The 22,658-nt window shown below is 42.1% G+C and overlaps 1 protein-coding gene across 3 annotated transcripts in view; it reads right to left on the reverse strand.

Annotated features, from left to right (window-relative positions):
- Positions 1-22,658, reverse strand: part of ARHGEF3 (Rho guanine nucleotide exchange factor 3) — a 296,369-nt gene that overhangs the window by 20,872 nt on the left and 252,839 nt on the right. For all 3 annotated transcript variants that reach the window (XM_004419841.3, XM_004419840.3, XM_004419842.2), the window contains 3 exons: positions 18,855-18,962; positions 3,199-3,369; positions 412-474 (listed from right to left, as the gene is read on the reverse strand). In XM_004419841.3, the coding sequence (XP_004419898.2) occupies positions 412-474; positions 3,199-3,369; positions 18,855-18,962 (342 nt within the window). The remainder of the gene's footprint in view (positions 1-411; positions 475-3,198; positions 3,370-18,854; positions 18,963-22,658) is intronic.

Raw genomic sequence — 22,658 nt, forward strand, 5'->3', positions numbered from 1 at the left:
CTTAACCACTTTATCCACTTATGAGATTCAAATGACTTTATTTCTAAGACACATTTCCAGTTTCAGACATCTACACATTCTCTTCCATGGATAAGGAGGCCTTGCATGTGAGACTTCTAGGACAACAAAATATACACGAAGCCAGGCCTCCAGGAACACTTTCCGATTGCTGAAGTGCATTCTTTGAGGTGCAATAGAGACATACAGAGGTGAACTCCTAAAGGTGCCAAGTCCACAGACCCTTCTTGTTTTGTGCCCTTTTCCCCACTGCTTGATTTGTGCAGGTTCTCCATTTTCGATGACTTGTCTTAGTCATAAAGAAAGTGCTCATAAAGCACAACCTTAGAACTGTGAAATTACTCAGAGGAAAAAAATATGAGGTAACTCAAATGACCACTGGATTTAAATTACCTTTTTTGCCAATTTCAAGTCCTCTATCAAGTCTTCCTCTCCTTGGGAAAGTTCGAAGATTGCCTGTGAGAAAAGATAAAACACATTCATTGAACTCTTCCTTCATTTATGAGACCAAATTCAAACAGTGCTGGTTCCAGTGCTCAAAGCCCCAAATCTGCTTATTTCTTAAGTATTTCTAAAGGATTCTTAAAAAGTTAAATTAACTTGCAGTAAATGCATCTAGTGGCTAAAAGGTACAAAGGAAAGATTTTGCAAAACTTCTGTATAATGTGCTTATCTGTTTGTGGGAGAAAGAGGTTCCACATGTGTTTCCAATCTAACAAATTATCTTTCATGTTACAGACCTTTGATGCAGCTGAACAAGAGGGAACTATTTTAGGTAAAATAATTACAGTTTGAGCCATGGATTCCATGTCTCTGTTGTGAGTGGCAATCATAATAAATGATTCAGGGTCTGTTCTCAGTGATGGACACGGCAGTATTATTAATTGGGCCATCACAGTTTATCTTCCTTCTACTCAACAGACTGAATCTCAAAAGAAAGCTTTATTCCTATCAGCCACTTGTCTTGAGGCTGGAATTGTAGGAAGAATCCAATATTTTATCACTCTAAATGTCTGGTGAAGATAATTCATTCTAAATTACTTTTCAGCCCTACAAAGTAAAATAATAAAATTATAGGAGCCAGCTGTGTGTAAGAGTGTATAAATGGACCATTTCTAATTTGGCTTTATTAAGCCATCATAATTTAAGAGCTATGATGCACAGAACACTCTTTCACTCGCATCTGGGAGTCTAAACTGTTGGCAAACATTACATTATTAAAGGACTACATGTTTGTGGTGATAGTTTGGAGAAAACCCATTTCCTTCAGACTAGAGGGAAGAAGTGAGCAGGCTTGGAGAAGACCCTCCATCCCTGGGGTTGGTGGAGTGCAGGACAATGAGTGTGCTCTCCGGCAAAGCAGGTGGAGGCAGAACAGTGCGATGGAGGCCGGGGCGCAGTGATCCCTCCCAGGGCCCAGTAAAGCCTCCATGTCATACCCTCCTGGTACTCTATTTAATTTAACTTTTTATTTTGAAATAATTATAGACTCACATAAGAAGTTGCAAAATTAGTACAGAGAGGTCTTATGTACCCATTACCCAGCTTCCCCCAATAGTGGCATCTTACACAACTATAGTGCATTATCAAAATCAGGAAATGGATTGTCATAATACAATTAACTAACCTCTACTTGGACCTTCCTCAGATTTCCTCGTACAATTGTTTTATTAGAGCTCACTTACACAGGTCTGATTGTTTGACTGACCAAACGTGGCTTCTTCGAGAAGAAAAGCACAGAACCCCACACTGGGATACACCACAGTCAGGTGTCTGTGGTGGCACAGCACAGTGTCACCGTGAAGACCATGGGATTTGGAGTAGGACAGAACCTGGGTTCAAATCTTCCTAGGTGGGTGACCTTGTGCTCACTGTGCCTTAATAATTTCCTCACCTGCAGAATCAATCCCTCCCTCCTTCTCTTCTTTCCTCCTTCCTACTATCAGACTGTACAGTTTATATATGCACACTATTAACACTTGGGAAAATACAGAAAAGGATAAAGAAGACAATTTTAAATTACCCATAATACCATCTTGTTAACCATTGTTAAGATTTTGCCATATTTCTTCACAGGATTTTCTCAGTGTACAAACTATATTTAAATGCTTTATTCATTCATTTCTGAATACGTAATACATGAACATGGTTCAAAATTTACAGTGCATGAATGGGCACATGGGGAAAACTTTCCCTCTCATCTCCTTTTCCAGCCACCCAGTATCTGTTTCAGGAGGCAACAATGTTACTAGTTCTTTGTGTGGCCTTCTAGAAACATTTTATGCTTCTATAAGCAGACACATACATACACACACATACATTCATCTTCTTCTTTTACATAAATGGTAGCATACTATACACCCTATTTTGTGCCTTGCTTTATCCACTAGCCATACATACATAGCAGCACTTCTTGTGTTTCTGCAGCTGCACAGTATTCCATGTATGGACATTCATTATTTAACCAGTCCCTGGTAATAGATGTTCAGGCTCTTTTTAGCACTATTATAAACATTACTGTGATGAATAACCTTACACACACATCTTTTCATCTGTGTATGGCTGTGCCTGGCAGATAGATTCCTAGAAGAGAATTGCTGAGTCAAAAACCTAGAAAGTTTTCAAGTACCCCTTTTGCCAATGTCAAGTTCTCCACAAAAAAAAGATATTCCAAGGATTTCACTAGATGATGTACATTTGAAGTGCTTAGCAGAGCTGGGCACATGACAAGCTCTCTATAAAGGGTAATAGTATGATAGCCATTTAGGGTTATTTATACAGAAAACTTTCAGGGAATGAAATTAACAGCATTCCGTAGAAAAGTTTTCCGCAAAACTGAATCAAAGTTTCATAAAATGAATATTTTAAAATATTCTAGAAGTTCCTATCAAAATATAACTAAAGTGATTATTTTTGTGAACTCCAGGATCCTAATTCATCTGATTCATCTTCTTTGTAAATTCAGATTTTCACAACAGTTTCCTTTTAAAGTGGGGGCCACACCCACAGCTGGATGCTAGTTTCTCAGTTCCTTACAAGGTTTGACACCCCCATTTATCCTCTTTCTACAAATACAATTAAGGATTGATTTAGAGACCGCAGTGTAGACCCCAGCTTGGCTCTCGCCTGCAGTGTGCCTGGTTCCAGACACATGGCCGACTCTGGGGGTCCTGAGCCTACCTCCTGACGTTTGATTTCCTTGGACGTAAGCATCTGATTGACGCACACATCAAAGGTCTCACTCCACAGCTTGCTGTCTCTTCGCTTGGTGCTCGAGGGGGTGGCATTTCTGGACCAGGGTCTGGAGGTGAGGAGGTCGGGACGGCTCTCGCTGCGGAAGCTAATGGAGCGCTAAACAATGAGAAAACAAACCGTAACTGGGGCAGCAGCAGGACTTGGTGGATCGCTGGAGCAGCTTCCTGTCACTGACAGAACATAAATCAGACATTTGCAAGAAAGAGAGGACAATGCCACAAGGCCTTTGGGCAGTGGGGCATTGTCTTGAGCCTATGTGCTAAGGAAAATTGGGCAAGGGGCCGCATTCACACACGTGCTGGGAATAACCGTTCTGTGAGACCTGGATACAGCACAAGAATGTGCATGAAGGCAGCTCTCAGACAGCGATGGGCTCCACTCATTTCTGGTGGACATCCGCTCTTCAGAAGAAAAGGATTAACAGTAGTGGATGTCCTTTCAAAAAAAATTCTGGCCAGTACTCCTACTCTCCTCCTTCTAGGAACAGAACCCCACTATCCTTGGGCATCTCATCTCACATAGTTGGGTGGTACCTGACCAATCAGAGTACTCCACCACCCTTGTTCAGAGAGGGACACATGATGCCCTGAAATTTGCTGTGATTCATGGGAGAAAGAGCAGAACAGTCTTTATTCCTTTGGGGTTGTGAGCTCAAGAGATAACATAAGCAGGAGTTTCTTGTAGCAACTCTCTCTGATCACATAGAAGAGTCTGCTGTAGGAGAGAATAAAGGGACACAGAATGAAGGATGGAGAGTGAGATCAACCGAGGGAGGGAGGGAGGAAGGGGACAAGCTTTACCAACACTGTTTGATCCTCTGGATCCCACTGTGCTTGAAGCTAGAAAGAGCCACTCTTAGACTAAGGGGCTAATCCACTCCCCTTTCTGTTTACATTCATCTCAGTTGGGGTTCTGCCAACTCAAAAAGTACCAACTAATATACATCCTAAATACCATCTTGGCAGCAAATGATGCCTGTCCCTGAAGTATTATTTTCCAAAGACGCCCCGGTCAACTTCCAGGTGGTCTAACCACCAAAAGTCCACCCTTGTGGCTGAAACATGCCACCACAGTGCATTCTCTTAACAAATAGAAATGATTAAGAAGAAAGCTGAGTGCATCATCTTCAGCCTTCATCCTAGAGGATTTCAACACACTTACTGGCAACTTTGCCAAAGCAATGAGGTATTGCTGTGCTCAAAAACTACATTCTTATTTAGCAAGTGTTCCTTCATGCCTGTGGCCTTCAGTGTGAAGTTCCAATTCCTCAGTTTGGCACAGAAGGCCTCTTATAATCTGACTACAGTCTCTATATCTAGGATCACCTCCTGCCACTCACCCATTAGCCCCTATTCTCCAGCCCTACTACGCTATCTGCCAGTCCCTAAATGTATCATGTTTTACCACTCCTCTGTGCTACCTTCAAGCAGTCTTCTCGTCCTGGAATGCTTTTCTTTCATTCCCCAGCTGGCTAATTCCTAACTGTCCTCAGGATATGACACAGACACCTCTTCTAGGAAGCTTTCACCAATACTCTCCCACTCTCTCTGAGCAATTAGGATTATCTCTGATATAGCAACAATCACATTTTATTATACTTATTGGTCACCTGCTCTGAATATAAACTTCCTGAGGGCAGGAACTGATTTTGCATGTGACATATGAGCCGTCATCACTAAGACATTTAAAGGTAGCTTCCAAATATTTTGAGATTCAACAATAAAATTTAAGACAGTAAAGAAAATTTTAAGAGAACCATTCAACATAAGGACATTGTTAAATAAGTTATAATTCATCTGCTTGATGGAATATTAACTATCCATTAAGACAATTCTGAGACAACTTTAACAACCAAAAATCCCTTCTATGTAAGTTAAAGTCAGAATTAAGGGGCCAGCCCGGTGGTGTAGTGGTTAAGTTTGCACGCTCTGCTTCAGTGGCCCGGGGTGCGCGGGTTTGGATCTTGGGCATGGACTTACACACCACTCATCAAGCCATCCTGTGGTGGTGTCCCACATACAAAATAGAGGAAGATGGGCACAGATATTAGCTCAGGGACAATCTTCCTCAAGCAAAAAGAGGAAGATTGGCAACAGCTGTTAGCTCAGGGTGAATCTTCCTCACAAAAAAATAAATAAATCAATCAGAATTAAAATCTGAATATGAACACTGTTTATTATTATGAAAAAAATGCACATGAGCAAAGATATAAAGGAAACACCACAAAACTCTATTGTTTTTGCCTGATGACATTATAGGTGATTTTTATCCTGGTTTATAAATTTTGATAATTCAAAAAAAATGAATAAATGAAAAATGTAAAAAGAAATTTCCAAAGGGCTTCAGCGTATTACCACAACCTTACGGAAGCAGGAAGCTACCTCTGTTTGCAAGTAGCAACACACCTCCTTAGGCTGGCACAGGCATCGTGAGCTCCTGGGCTCATTAATGAGCTCAAGAGCGCTGGACCAGCCCTGTCCTGGTCAAGAAAGTACTTGCATCAGATGCAGTTCACTATCTCACAAATCCTCGTGATCTCTTAAAAATAGGCCCTTGTAAACAGTGACCAGACTGATGCTTGCAGAACCCCAGCTCTCAGAATCAATTAGCCTCAGGCACAGAAAGGTCAAAACAAGCAAAGTGAGTCATCAAGTAACTCGCTCATCATCGCTCATCTCAGTTTGCGGTTCTGATGCCAGCAGGGGCAGGAGTTAAAGAGCAGAAAGAGAGGAAAACACAAAGAAGAAGATTCAAAATGAAACACATTTTCCACTTTCACTTGAGAGAATCAACCGCCCACCTCGTTACCTTTTCAGTCCCTGAGCAACTTCAAACTCCCCCTTTCCCACCACCAGTTTGAAAATAATTTATGCTAAGGTTAAATTTTCATACCTTGCAAAAGTATATAAAATTAAGTACAAATCCCCTCATTTTCCCAAATCCACTTCCCAGAGGTAACTGCTATTAAGTTTGTTCTAGATCTTTCCAAACTTTATCTATGCATTTGCTAACATTCACAGAAAACAGAATGTTTTGTCTTTTCACTCAACAATATGTCTCTCCATGTTAGTATAGAAGACACAGTCTTTTTAAAAAAATAACTTATTGAGGTGAAATTCACATAACATAAAATTAACCATTTTTTTTTAAGATTTTTATTTATTTATTTTTTTCTTCCCAAAGCTGCAGTAGATAGTTGTATGTCATAGCTGCACATCCTTCTAGTTGCTGTATGTGGGACGCAGCCTCAGCATGGCTGGAGAAGCGGTGCGTTGGTGCGCGCCCGGGATCTCAACCTGGGCCACCAGCAGCGGAGCTCGCGCACTTAACCGCTAAGCCACAGGGCCAGCCCAAAATTAACCATTTTTAAAGTGGCCTTTAGTACATTCACAATGTTGTGTAACCACCACCTCTATGTGGTTCCAAAACATTTCCATCACCCCAAAGTCACTCATTCTTTTTAATAGCTGCAGAGTTGGTATCCCATGGTCCAGATGGACCACATGGATTTAACCAACATCCAACTGATGGATATTAAAGTCATTTCCAGTGTCCAGATATTACAAAAAGTGCTCAGTGAACATCCTTTATTTTCTGTGCTGGTATTTCTGAAAGGCAGATTCCTTAAGTAGAATTCCTTGGTCCAAGAAGTATCAACATTTTAACCTTTGATATGTACTGCCAAATTGACCTCTAATCAGTCTGTTCAACTTTATAGTCCCCAGAAAGGTGTATGATAGAACATTTTTTGCACACGCTCATCAACAGGATATTATTATCAATCTGATAGGGAAAACAACTATACCTTAATTTCAGTTTCATGTTTTGAACATAAGATTGAGCATATTTTATGTATTTATTGAAAAATTTCCCAGAGAGGTGGGGATTTTCTTCTGTTGCAGTTTGGGAAAAAGAAAGAGGTGAGCTATACTGGGTGAGTTCTATCATTAAGAATTCCTTGCTCCATGTTTCCTTAGTGATTTCTGGGCTGGAGCACTAAGGGGGAAGGGACGGGGACAAAGTTTACCACATGTATCACAGAGGGGCTGTTACACGCCTGCCCGTGCTTAGCACTTCTGATAAGTTCTCTCTGATCCCCACAACCACCCTTCAAGATGGGAGTTTATTCCCATTTTAATGATGAGGAAACTGAGGCTCAGGGAGGCTAAGGCACTTGCCCAGGCAGGATTCCAAACCAGACGTGTTGGGCTCCAAAACCTGAGCTCTTTCTACTATGGGGGCTGTACCTGCTGTTTATATGCAAATCATGCATTGTGAGGAGGTTTCAATGAGATGGGACCCAGCCTTCGAGGAGTTTAAATCCAGTTAAGGAGAGGGAATGCTTTTGCTCAGTTTTAGGAATAACGACTGAGTGGCTCTTTGACCAGTGAAACTCTAGGTTTACACCTTTAGTTAGGCTGGATTAAAACAAACATTTTGTCTTTTTTAACTCCACTTAGGGGAAGGATGTTGAAAGGAAGAATCCCAAAGAAGAAACAAAGAACACGGTCAGGTGTGTGGTCAGCAGCTGGCTGGCCCTGGGGACATCTCACAGCCAATCAGGCCCAAGCCAAGGGCGGGTGTTCATGGTGGCTCTGACCACTCACCATGACCTACACCCCAGTCTCAGTACAAATGGGCACAGTTAGATGAGAGGATTGCAGTTGGGGAGGAACATGTGACTACCGCTAGAAGAGAAAACCCACAGAAGAGGATGCCTCTTAAGAGAGGAGAATAGCCACATCCCTTCCAGTGCCCCAGCCATTGCCCACCGCCACCCCCACCCCCACCCCCCGTCCACACTTTAGTTTTCTCTATTTTCACCATGTACTGTATGATATCACTTATTGGTTTGTTTCTGACATGTCTGTTTCCTCCTAATAAAAGGTAAGCTCCTTGAAGGCAAGGATATCTATCTGTTCTCTTCCCTGACGGATTCATCAGCAACTGGCACGTAGTAGGACCTCAACAATTGTGCTTAGTGAATGAATAGCTTGTGTGTGCTGTGCACCATGAGGAGAGCTTTGGAGCTCTGCTATACCCAAGAGGTAAGGATTCCTACCTCTGTTTTACAGATGAGGAAACTTGAGGCTCAGAGAGGGTGATACCTTGCTGAAGGTCATGTAGCTAATGAATGATGCTCCAGAATTTAAACCCAGGTCAATGGTGAACTCAGAATGACAATCCAAGTCTGGGTCTATTTCAGTCCAACCCCTCCTGCCCAATTTGTAATCAATATCCTACCCTGCTTCCCCTAGGGTAAGATTCAAAGTATGGTGGGGTGCAAGTGTCCAAATAGATGAGTTTCAGGGTACTTCTCAGTCTATGGCAGGGATTCTCAACCTTGCCACCACTAACATCTTGGACCAGAAAATCCTTTGTTAGGAGGGGCTGTCCTGTGCATCGTAGGATGTTTAGCAGTATCCTTACCTCTAACCACTAGATGCCAGTAGTACCCCCACCCGAGGGTGACAACCAAAATAGCTCCAGACAGTGCTGAATGCCCCTGGGGTGAGAAACACTGGTCCACAGTGACTAGGAGAGGCTCACCTCAAAGTGAGGGACCCAGCCTTGGGAGGGATGGCATAAAAACAGAAACACATACATAGATCCTCCCTGGGTGTGGAGATTCTGAGCTTGGATTGAAAAATGTTCCAGGACGAGCAAGAGTTTCCATGAGGGAATGTGGCCTAGCAAATGAGTCAAAAACCCAAAGCTCGTAATTACCGGCAGCTAAAATAACAATGGCCACAACAGGCACAAATAATGCAGATTTAGGAAATGGGTGCTCATGTTTATGCCTGAGCTTGGTATGTGGGAAGATGCTGCAGGTGCAAAGGGGACTGTCTGTCAGGTGGGAAAAGGGGGCCCCTTTACACGTGTCAGAGGAAATGTAAACCCAGCAGGTTAGGCATGATGGAACAGATTTGATTTGTTAATGCCGCCTGTTCAGCGGGGTGCTCCCTCACCCTTTTCCAAAAACAGAAGGTCTCTACAGCCAAAGATAATATGCTCCAAAAAAGAGTTCAGTCCAGGGAAATTCTCCACACTTACCACTGCTATTTTATAGCATTATTAAATGGATGGGAGGTTAGGTTGGGACTGTAAGAGGAAAACACATTTCTATGTTTCTACTGCAATGGGTTAAACCAAAATGTACAGTGATTATGGCTGGGATCGGCAAAGGTTCTCGAATAGCATCCTGGAGGAGTCTCTCATGTAAGGCTTGATTAATGTAATTAACTTAAATTAAGAAATAACACTTCCCAGCTGTGTGGCCTCCATCACATTTGACCCTCACGCTAATCCTGGTAGAGGCGCTGCACAGGTTCTTATATTTTGCCCCCTTTTAATAGATGAGAAATCTGAGTACCAGAGGATTATGTAACTGGCACAAGGTAAGTGTTGGAATAGGAACTGAGTCCAGTCTTTTGACTATAAAACATGGATTTGGGTTAAGAACACAGGCTTTGGAGTAAAACAGACATGGCTTCAAGTCAACTCAATTGCTGAGAGACCTTTGGAAGGTTAATCTCTCTGCGTCTCAGTTTCCTTATCTGTTAAAGGGGCATAGTAATAAGTACCTCACAAACTTGTCGTGAGGATCAGATAAGATAAAGTATGCCAAGGGCTTAGCCAAGTGCCTGGTATGTGGTCAGTAGGAAATGGATGTTACCTATCATTGTTACTACACCATTGACTGCACTGCCACCCTTAGTGCTTGTTTATACATGTTTTCATTCATCAGCAAACAGCAGGCACATCTCTAAACTACTTGGACCAAATAGTTCCTTGGAGGCCCTCCATTAGGATAGGGGGAGAAAACTCCTCAGCAGCAGTGTTATTTATAAAAGCCAAAGATCTGTAAACAGCCTAAAATGCTCAACAACAGAGATTAATTAAATTACAGTGTCACCATAAAATGGAATATAATGATTGTTAAAAAATATTCTTTTTGACAAAATCTTAATGACAATAGGAAAGTCTCATATGTAGAGAGTTAAGTAAGAGCAGGAAGATCCTTATTTAAAACATGGAGTGTTAACAGGGGTTACCCTCGATGATGGGACTGCAGATGATTTTTATTTTCATCTTCATACTTCTCTACATTTATTTTCTGTACTGAAGAGATAGTAACTAAGAAAAAACAAAACCAGTAGACAAATGTGCATGACCATGAACCGAGTTCGAAGTGGTGCTATAAACATAAAATCACACATATAGAATCTGGTTCAGATTAATGCACATAAAAAACATGATAAAAAGCACCTTATCAACTCACAATCAATAAATGCCAAGCCCCAAAGACCTAGTGTAAGAAGAAACCTTTCTGTAGCTGGGAGAGATTCTGAGTAGAATAGATGAAAAGCTGAAGAAAATATTTGGTTCAGGTGTGGGGCAACTATTGTACAATTTGCTTAGCGTAAGGCCCAAATGAGGAAGACTTCCAGATGCTTAGGGCAGCAGCCCAACTATCTTCATTGGGCACCATAACATGGCTCTTGCATGATGTTAATAGTAACATATTCCACGAGCTGAAATGGAAATGATGACTCTCTCCACCACACAGGCAAATAAAGAGTAAGGAACAGCAGCGAGGTGGCGTGCTCCAGACCAAAAGTCTGGCCATTATTTTCAGATCTTGGCAAAATGCAGGTATTATTATGACCAAGCTAACTTTTTGCAAAAGCCTACCACAGGAGAGGCACTGTGAAACTCTACAGAATCTCAGCTCTAGCACTTAACAGCTGTGTGACTTTGGGTACAATTTTCAACTTTCAGGTTTTTCCCCTACACATCCTACCTTGCAGAGTTGTAGAGGAGAGGAAATGAGGCCACAAACATAAAGTACTTGGCACAGAACCTAGCTCTTTGTAAATATTAAGCTAATGGAACTTGTCATTACTCAATAAAAAATGACCAGCTTTAAATTACAATAGTCAACCATTACAATGGTCTACTATTATTCCAGAAATAGTACAAGAACAGCAGGAAGTCAGGAGCTCCTTTTGACAGGGAATACAGATCACTTCTCAGCTACACCCTTACCTTTCAGACAGCAAGGCAGTATGGTTTCTAGTTGCTTCTCCCACCACACACACACACACACACACACACACCCCAAGCTTGCCTCTGTATCTGCCAAATAGCTTGGGACCCAAGACTTCTGTCAGCTATAGGAAGCATACGACCTCAGACCAAAGGACTAAGTTTGAGGTCCTTGGAGAGGAAAATGACGGTTGCCAGCATATGGAAATTAAGCACACTAAGCACCTGAGTACCCTTCCTATTTATTTCTCATATCCAGATGACATCAGTCTTCTCACACTCCTTCCTCAAACGTGAAATGGCCTTTCTCCCCCTCATCTGCATCACCTCTGAGCCATTCCAGGCCCAACACAAACCCTTCCACCCTTGCTGGGCAGCTTTCCTTCACCCACACCCCCCTGCTCACCCCCCTACCCTGGCCATTATGAAGCTCCCTTTCTCTAGCATATTTTATCATATAAGATTTTCAAATCTCACATATTTTTATCTGGTTGCAAGGGTAATATATAATTATTTTAAAAATTCATGCATGATAGAAATATATAACGTAAAAAATAAAAATCAATAGTCCCAGCCCATTTATTCATTCTCTACTGATTTGTAACTCTTATGTAATGGAGAAAAAAGGAGGAGAACACAAGACAGAAACAAAAGAATGGTAAAAATCTCTATTTATATTCTCAAGAGATAACCACTATTAAGAAGTTGATGATGTTCTTGGTTTTTTCCTATACATATACTATTATGGGTGTGTTTTATTAATTCAAATACAATGGTTTTGAATTTCCTTTTTTTCCACTTACTAATATATCTTAGCCAACTTTTATCAAGTAAATTTTACCTTAAGAGCAAGCACCGTCTCCTTTTTCATACTGACTACCTCCCCAACAAGTCTAGAGCAGAACCAATAACACAGTAGATATAAAGAATGTTAACAGAGAACACTAATATATGACATTTCCTGCTGCATCCAGGTTAAATGAAATAATTTCCAGATCTAAGGGTCAGGGAATGGAGCAATCAGAGACTGTGTTTACCAGAAACTCTTCTTTAGCCTCAACAATCCTTCCTGAGGGGATATGAGTGGGGGAGGGGGCTCATTTTCTATTGTGAAGTAGCCAGTTATATAACATTACTAGGTGGGCACCCACTGCCAGCTCCTGGAGAGCGCCTAGGAAGAGCAATGGCCACCTTTTCTAGTAATAAAAGTGATAATAATACAGTCATGTGCCACATAACAACGTTTCCGCCAACGACGGACTGCACATATGACTGTGGTCCCATAAGATTAGTATCATATAGCCTAGGTGTGTAGTAGACTATACCATCTAGGTTTGTATAAGTACACTCTAGGATGTTCACACAATGAAATCGCCTAACAATGCATTTCTCAGAACATATCCCCGTCGTTAAGCGATGCATGACTGTAGTAACTACCAATTTCTGAGCATATCCTAAGTAGCGTGTAGTGTTACATACTGTGGATACAAAGAAAAGTAAGAGACAACCTTGGCCTGTGTGGAAAAGTCAAGGGGCCCCTGGGAAGAGCCATCTTGTGAAGATGTCACAGCAGAGGGAAAAAACTGGGAAAAGACAGGGAGAAATGTGACTATGAGCCTAGAATTGGGATATGAGAACAGAGAGAAGCAATTCTGTCCAAGACAGACACATATCAAGAATACAGGCCTAACTCTAGTGATATCAAATGCCTTTAGCATTCACACCCTTTGACCAGAACTCTACTTCTGGGTATATAATCTAAGGAAAAAGAGAAATACAGACACACACAAGATTTGTGATCAGGATGTTTAAAGCAGTGTTATCTATAATGGTGGAAAAATGGAAACAAATGTTCAACAACAGAAGACTGATTAAATAAACTAGTATATCCTTTTGATTAAACACTATATGAATCCATTAAGAATAGGGTCTGTGAGGGGCTGGCCCGGTGGCGTAGTGGTTAAGTTCACACGCTCTGCTTCGGCGGCCCCGGGTTTGCAGGCTTGGATCCCGGGCCTGGACCTAGGCACCTCTTATCAAGCCATGCTGTGGCAGGCGTCCCACATATAAAGTAGAGGAAGATGGGCATGGATGTTAGCCCAGGGCCAATCTTCCTCAGCAAAAAGAGGAGGATTGGCAACAGATGTTAGCTCAGAGCTAATCTTCCTCTCACACACACACACACACACACACACACAAAAGAATAGGGTCTCTGAAGAATATCTAATGACATGAAAATATATTCTCATACGGTAAGGTTATTTTATACTGTTAAGACAAAAGCAAGTTAGAAAATAGTATATACAGTATGATTATGATTTTGTTTTTTAAAAATACACATGCAGGTATACAGTAAAAAAGATTGTCTGAATATATGCCAAAATGTTAATAAAAGTTTTTTGGTGATGGGAAAATGGGATTACAAGTGACTTTAACTCCCTTTTCTGTGCTTCTCTATATTTTCCAATTTTTTAAATGATGTTATATAATCAGAAAAGAAAGCATAATAGAAGGTACTTTAAAGAAATAGGACAGGGCCGGCCCTGTGGCTTGGTGGTTAAGTGCGTGCGCTGCGATGCTGGTGGCCCGGGTTCGGATCCCGGGTGCGCATCGAGGCACCACTTCTCCGTTCATCCTGAGGCCGAGTCCCACATACAGCAACTAGAAGGATGTGCAGCTACGACACACAACTATCCACTGGGGCTTTGGGGGGAAAAATAAAATAAATAAAATCTTTAAAAAAAAAAAAAAAAAAAAAAAAGAAATAGGACAAATGCCTTCAAAAGACATTCAATACAGAGTTATTTAATAATATAAAAATATTGACAGCCTAAATATCCATTAAGAGGAGACAAGTTATATAAAATAAATCACATCAACACATTGTAATAATACACTTAGTCCATTAACATCATATTTTCCAAGAATAACTGTGATATAATATTTCCCTTAAGCCATAACAAAATTCCGATCCAGCTAAATGACAAAAGGAAGATGAAAATAGAAGAGATGGCACAAAATATATCAGGCAAAATGCAAAAAAAAAAAACCACACAAAATAAAACCCAAGATAAAAAGCATTAAAAGAAATAAACTGGGTTATTTAACTTTAATAAAAGGCACAATTTCCCAGAGAGACTGTAACAATGAAGGAGAGGCACCTCTTTATACCTAACAACATAACTTCGAAATATATGAGGACAAGACCAATAGAGATCGGAGAAACTGATCATCCACTGTTGGACCGGAAGTTTAAATCCAAAAGTGAACAGATTACACAAAGATAAGCCTGGACAGACTGTGAGTAACCCCAAATCAGGCTCAGAGTGTATAAGTTAGGTAGACATACCTAGAATAACACTGGAAAGAAATGATTAAAATATTAACAGGGGTTGTTTTGGAGTGGAATCTTTTTTCTCTCTCCTTTTTTGTATTTTTCCATAATGAACATATACTATTATAATGGAAAAGAAAGTTCATGTTCAAAGAAAACACAGGGCTCAATCACAGTGTAACGTACACAGCATTCCATAGCATGCAATTGGACTCAGCTCAAATGAGTCCACGAGCCCCGCACAGCTGTGGTGGGGGAGGAGACTTGCCGAAGGCGAGGTCTCCTTTCTCACTTCACATGAGGAGCAGCGCACGCAGGCCCCTTTCAGAGCTAGGCCAGATTTTCCTCTCGGGCAGGCCAGTGAGGGGATTTATAGGCCCAGAGGGATCCAGACATCTGTGCCCCAGTCTACCAGCAGCGCTAACCTCCCCGTTCAGAAGCAGATGGAGACCATGCAGTAGGCTGTCCCTCTCCGACTTCCACAAATGCCGCCTTTGTGCTGAGGCCTAAGCCTCCAGTCCATATGGGGCACAGAGGAGGCAAAGAGAACAAATCCTGCAGTGTCTTGCTAAACTGTTGCTGCAAAGACCACTCATATTTGTGGCTGGGGTTTTAACCTTTTTGGAAGAGGCTGTCAGGCCAGAGCTTTCCTGATATCCTCCTGGACTAACCTGTGGTCTCCCGAGGAGCCAGAGGAAAGACTGCTAAGTGTTCCATTATTGATTAAAGCATCCTGTTTGGGTGTTTGGGCCTAAGTCATCTCTTCCTCTATAATAAAAGGAACTCAACCTGAGAGATATAACTGGACATTCAAAGGGATATGTATGTCTCTATGGTGCCAGAAACTGGGGAAAAGGGATACTGCAACAGAGAACCAAGCTGCTCAATTACAGTCCTGAGTGGTTTTTGGTAGTAGAAAAGGCATAAATAATACACACATATGGGTAAGGAATGAATGACTGCTGAGAGCTTTGGGGCAGCCCCTACACTCCTTGTTCTCTGTTCCTCCCCTTTTAGAATGGGCACCAAGACAAAATGGGAAAGGAAGTTAAGTTGGCCCACTGAGTACCCCTTTGGGGCCTCCTCCTCCCCCTCATCCTCCTTGCTCCCCAGGCTACATTAGCACCCCATTCCATTCTAGCTAGTGAGGGAAACAATAAAGTCATGAGGAAATTACTGGGATGCTAGGACTTGCACTCTGCACTAAGGTGACTGACGGAGATATTTGGGGGTAATAAGATAAGATGGTATTTTCCATGCTTTGCAAATCATCCTGCAAACATGGCTGTCTAACTCTGCATACAGCCTCAGGGGCATATTAACGTTCACTGCCCACCAAAGACACACTCAGAACATAAGCACATTGCTCAAGTTCTCTTCATGTCTATGTGCATAATCATCATGAATAACTGTTCTGCTTCTGCCAGGTCGTTTCTGTCCAATAAATGGAGCCTGGAGTTAGCTATTTGTCATGATATTTGAAAAAAGTAAATAAAAAAATTATTTTGCCAAAAAAAATCTTTAGGGTTTTAGAAACCAATTTCCACATGTCAGATCCCTCCCTCGAGTCTGGCTCTCTCATCCTTGCTTGGCCTGTCTGTTGGATTTCAGACATGACTTGATTTCTTTCTGTCTGAGTTCTCTAGGTCAACGCAACTTTTCAAGGTGATCAAATATTTCCTGCAGTGTTCCCTGTGTAGGATCTGTGTAGGGCAGAAACAGGAGACAAGAAATAAAGGTTGCCTGGGAAGCGACAGGGAAGATGTCAAAGCTATGACAATGAAGGATGTTACAGCAATATGCAGTCAGGGCTGGGCTGTGGTGGGAGGCATAGACAGTGCTCTCCCTAGATGCAGGAGCACAAACATGGAATTTACCAGCCAGGTGTGGTCAGGAGAGGTGGGGACATTTGTAGATGACAGTTGGCTGTCTACTCAAGTCCAGCTCATTACTGCCATGTGGCAACACACACCCAGCACTGCCAAACCTTCCAATTCATGAAGAGAAGCCAGAACTCTAGATTCTTATATGGAGTGTTTTGATTTCTAAACATCAGCTCAAAACACTATGCAGCCCAACAAAACACAACTTGTGGGCCAGATGTGGCCACGAATCTACCAGAAGGCAACTCTATCTAGGATGTAAGCAACATGAGGGAAGGAAATAGAGCCTGGTGCATGAAGAGGGCCCATTCAATGCTTGTGGAACGAGTAAGGGTCTTCCCGGGGCAGAGGGTAGACTCTCCTAGGAGAGACAATAGGAAGAGGTGACTGGCAACATGGAAATCTCGTAATCAAGGGAGGAAATAACTACAGAGTGAACTTGAGCCACACTGGGATGGAAAGGAAAGGGTAAAATGGCAGTAGACAGGCTAAGAATTTTCAAAAAGCAGAACTCAGCGAAAGACCAGATGTGCAGGACCAGGGTGGTGATGAATCTTCCAGGGGAAGCCTGCGATGAACTTGGCTAGAGGGCTGAGGGACTGGTCACAGGGGAGAGAAGGTAAACACATTTTTCTTCACTAGCTTCAAAGCCCTTCATCTGGCTCCCCCAGACAACCTTATTTTTTTTCTCATCCATTCTCCCACAAAGGGGATCAGGGGATAACCAGGGGCTCAGAGGCCCAAGCACTGAGAGAAACAGAGCCAAACCTATTGCTAATTAGGCGATGAGGTATTCATTCAGGAGAGATTGTCAGTAGAGTTAACAGAGGAATGGGCAGGGCAGAGGATAAGCATTGGAGAGGGACGGCATCCACAGGAGAGTGGTAAGAACAGCTTGGGCTATGCAGAGCCACGGCATATTGGCTGAACAGTGTGGAAGCAACGACAGGAGGGGATGAGGGAGACCTCAAATAGTTCTCAAATCATAGATTTTCACAGCATGGGACATGCCTTGGGTTCTGGTCTACAATTTTCTTAATGACTCAGAAAGCCAAGATAAAAATACTGCTAAGCACAAGTATTCAGGACAAGTAAGAAGTGGCAGACTCAACACTACTTCTTAGCTAAACAAGGTGAGCCTTTTCATGGCATGACTTTTGTGGGCTTCAGTCTATAGGAGGATTTTTATGATTATCAAATTTGGTCCAAGGCCTTGGACAAATCTCAATTTTCACCTTAAAAGATAAACATTATCAGGAGTTTAAGAACAAATACAACCACTTGTTACCCAAAGAATTATTATAGTACCTAATATTTATTACTTAGCTAACTAGTAAATCAGTGATTGCTAACAAAGGGCTTAGTATAGTTTGCTAGCAATACAGTCCTTTAAACGCACTATCTTATAAATACTAAGTAGTTTAAATGCACTATCTTATAAATCTTTACAATGACTCTATAAAGGAGCTGGTGGCATCATGCCCAATTTACCCATTAGGAATGAAAGTGAGACCTAGAGATATTAAGTCACCTGCCCAAGGTGACAAAGTCTTTGAATGACAGAGCCGAGGTCAGACCTGAGATACTTCATTCTAGGGCCCTTGTTCTAAGCCAGGGGTCAGCAAACATTTTCTGTAAAGGGCCAGAGAGTAAATATTTTTGGACTTGTGGGCGATATGGTCTCTGTCACAACTACTCGACTCTGCCATTGTACTGCAAAAGCAGCCATAGGCAATACATAAACATTTAGCATGCCTGCGTTCCAACAAAACTTTATTTATGGACACTGAAATTTGAATTTCATATAATTTTCATGTGTCATGAAATATCATTACTCTTGACTTTTTTCCTAGCCATTTTAAAAAGTAAGAACCATTCTTAGCTCACAGGCCATAGGAAAACCAGGAGTGGGATGAATTGTTTTCCACATGCTGTAGTTTGCAGACCCTGGTTTAAGCCACTAGTCTCTCCCACCCTCTGACTCACAACATGTGCTGGTTTTCTTAGGAGGCCCTAGATATTTTAGGACAAAACCTGTGAGAGTGCGTCTGGATGGGGCACAGGACTGAAATACAATTGTGAGAAAAGACCCAACAGAGACGGCTCTTCAAGTTACCCCTCGAAGGATTCCACCTGACCCCAGTTCACAACCTGCAAACACCGCTGTCTTCCCTTCAGTCCCCTCACTTGCTCTCTATTGAAATAAGCATTGATTCAGGTAAGTCTGAAACTAGGGTAGGTTCTGGGTAGGGAGGGATGTCCCCTCCTGCACAACATGGTTTTCTGCAAACGTGAGCCCACCATGTTCTTCTTACCTGCAGGGTTTGGCCGAAGCGCTTTAACGGTGTGGCCTTCACAGGCGGGATGAGGTTTGCTAATGAGGTGACTCTGGAAAGAGGTTTGACTCGTTTATTACTAGGCTCCTGTATGGTCAAAATAAAAAAAAAGAAGAACGGAAAATGTCAAGGTCAATTACGAAGACAACATAACTCCACCATACAGTCGTGTCCCACTCCATGAGGCGCTGGCTACACACCAATCTGTGGAATGCAAACAGTGCCCCGTCTCACTCCAGCTGTGCAGAGATGACCTGGCTTAGGAGCCAGGGAAGGAGCAATGGCACAGGGATGTCATTAGAAGCAGCCTCCGAGGGACAGCAAACGGGCAGGGATCTGCTCCTTTATCCCTCACCCTCAATATCTGCCAGCTTTTAATTCGGAAGCTTCCACTTGGTAGAATCATTCTCCCCCACCCCTCCTGCAGAGAAAAGCTGCCTCAGATTTCCCATCCAATGACCTTGTCAGGCAGTTGTCTTTTGATGCTTCTGGTTTCATCTTTTCAAAAACCTTTACCTCACCTTGCCTGAAGCTGCTCTCCAAATTTCTTTTATGCAATGGCTTTTCTAAAGCACAAAGAATATTTGTTTTTTTAGTTCACTAGATTAAAAATCTTTTTTTAAAAAAAAAACAAGTTCTTCTATTACCAAGCTCTTAAGAAAGCATCTTTGTATCTACAGTATATTTGAAATGCACATATTAATATGTATAAATAACAACCAGACAGCAAAAGGAAATATACAGAGAGAAAACCCTACCATGGACATGGATTTTTATACTATATATAGGCACAAATTTTGAAAATCACCTCCACATAAAACATTTGCAAATCTGCAAGGAGAGGGAGCCTACCCATTCCAATGACTTTGCAGACAAGAATTACATAAATAAAAACAACAGGCTGTGGGAAAGAGAGAGATGACAGACAAAGGTTTTACAAAGACAAAGAGAACAGTTACCCTTGTCTTCCTAAGCTCCATCTGACCTGCAGTAGATGCTGGACAGCACATGGAGACACCAAATTTTGATGGAAAAAGCCAAACTTGCCAATTATCGTGGCAAACCTCAATCATTTCCAGAGGGAACCTCAGGATGCTCATCTTTCTTTCTCAGCCATTGCTTTCAAAGTTTTGAGGGTTAAACCAGAACTTCAGATTCTCCAGGACATCCTTGCAGGTTGTTTTGAACATAGTAGATGCTTGGAAAAATCTTGCCTGAATTTGGAATTCTGCCGAGAAACTCTCATGTCATTTTATGCCCTTGCCAGCCTCAGAAATCAGAAGGCTTCTCTGAAATAGACCCAACCTCTCTGGCATTTAAATAGAAAAATTAAAAGACTGAAAAAATAAGGTGCAAAACAATTCCACAATGTGGCCAGGAGTGACTTCACGATGTCTTGAAGCAGTGAAATACTTTTCCAAGACGGAGAACGAATCGGGGCTGCCGAGTACCTCCTCAGCTTCTTGGCATGCTGAGCTGAACAGACAGCAGGAAACTCTCTGAACACTGGGAAGGCTCAGTTCCAAATGCAAAGGATGAATCTCTCAACACAAGAGACATCACATTACAATTATTTAATTGCTGAAGAGAAAGATCCAATAGCCCTTCTGCCTCCAGGTGACAGTGCCCTTCAGGATGCTCCCTGTCCAGTGCCTGGCTCCTAAGCATCTGTGCCCCGAGGAGATTTTTAAAATATTTTTTTACGTCAGAGCTGCACCACCGGCATACTGAATCTACACACACACACACACAGCCTCTTGAGCATCCCCCGAATTTCTCTAAATGGCTCCTGCTTTGGGTTAGAAATGCCAGTTGTGATATCATCATCTTTGGTGGCACAAACTGCAGCAAGTGAGGAGAGGGGGGATTTCCTGGGGGAGCAGGACTTGGTCTCAGATAATCCTGGATCCACCTCACAGCCTGGAGACTCCTGAGTCTCTGCTTTTTTAGTGTCTAAAGCTGCTGGGTCATAGATTCTGTTTCAGAATGGGGAGGCTGAAGGGCAAATGCCAATTGAGTTCTCTTGCTTTAAAAAGGGGAAGGGAGCATAGCATACTTGGCAGGATGGAGGAAGATTCAGCTGTTCCATTTGCTGTGTCATCTTTTCTAAGGTTTGGCTGACTTTGCTGCCCATTTTACATGACCCAGTCAGATGAGTGTTTTCTGCACAGCTACAAGATATATGCAGAACATAAACGCTGGCCCCTCTGCCTTTGTGTGCAATGCTGCTACATGAGATTATAATTAAAACTCCTTTCCTAAGGCATTGCCCATTTGGAAGTAAACATTAGGCTGCTCTCTGGCAATCTGACATTCCCAAGTAACGAACAATTGAACCAGAAATCGTTGCTGCGTGATTTAGTGCTGTGATCCAGCAAAGCGGGCAGGTGCAATTTCAAAACCAGAACATTTACATGTTATTGGATCTATGGAGGTGGCTTTATGCCTGACCCACATAAGCAAGGTAGGAATTATGGTGCTCTCCTTGAGGGCTTCAGTGAGAATAGGAGATTAAAAAAATTCTTGGCCTAATTTGATTTTTCTTTTCCATTTACTCAGTATGTCTCCAGCTACATTTTACTGCTGTCTAAAAAGAGCCCTCAGGGAAAATGTTTCCAGATTCTAGTTAAATAGCTCTATTGAGAACTAGCAAATGCAATACCAGAAATGCTTTCGGGCTTTACGGAGAGATGACAGACTACAACCTGCAGAGGCTTCCTAGTCCAACAACTCAGCTGCCAGACCAAGCTGGGCCAGGTCAACGCTAAACCCAGAACAGGTGTCCTGTTTCAAGTGTGGACATCACCCCCACCATGCAATTTTAAGACAGGGCTGGAGAGCATCTCACCAAAGAGGTTAAAAAAAAGAAAAAGAAAAAGAAAAAGGCATTGAGTATTCAGTGTAGGCAGTATTTTCTGAATAACAACAGTTCTGTTGCATCTTTTCCAGGCCTTATAGCTTTTTTGTTTTTCTTGTCTTATTGCACTGGCTAGGACCACCTGTATATTGTTGATTCCAAGCTGAGATAGTGGGTTCACTAGTCTAATTCCTGATTCTAAAGTGATTATTATGAAGATTTCATCCCTAAGTATTGCATCTGCTGAGGGCATGGAAGGGACACCCCTTATCAAATAGAGAAAGTTCCCTTCTATGCTAAGTTTGCTGTGAATTTTTATAATGAATGACTTTTATCAAATGTTTTTTCTTCATCTTTTCAGAGGACAAGAAGGGGAAAAATGAGGGAAGGAAATGAAGGAAAAAAGGAGAGAGAGGTGGCAGGAAGGGAAGAAGAGAATGAAGAAGGACATGGAGGTCATATTTTTCTTGAAGGAATTGATTCAGCAGTTTAAAATATCTCTTGTACTTGAATTACAAATAAAGGGAAATAAAGCACTCCATGCAATTTTATTTTATTTATTTTTTTGTGAGGAAGATCAGCCCTGAGCTAACATCCATGCCAATCCTCCTCTTTTTGCCGAGGAAGACCAGCCCTGAGCTAACATCTGCTGATCTTCCTCCACTTTATGTGGGACGCCGCCATAGCATGGCCTGACAAGCGGCATGTCGGTGCGCGCCTGGGCTCCGAACCCGGGCCAGCAGTAGCGGAACGCGCGCACTTAACTGCTACGCCATGGGGCCAGCCCCTGCAATTTTATTTTTAATGTGAGATTTAATTAAATAAATTTTAATATTCCTTCCCTAGGGGATGCAATGATTTTTATCTTCTTCTCATTCTTCCGCCCAAGAGATAAAAACCAAAACAGATGATGTGCCATGTAAGAA

The sequence above is a fragment of the Ceratotherium simum genome, chromosome 5 (assembly GCF_057802395.1).
Source record: "Ceratotherium simum simum isolate JZ-2026a chromosome 5, ASM5780239v1, whole genome shotgun sequence".
Classification (NCBI taxonomy): domain Eukaryota; kingdom Metazoa; phylum Chordata; class Mammalia; order Perissodactyla; family Rhinocerotidae; genus Ceratotherium; species Ceratotherium simum.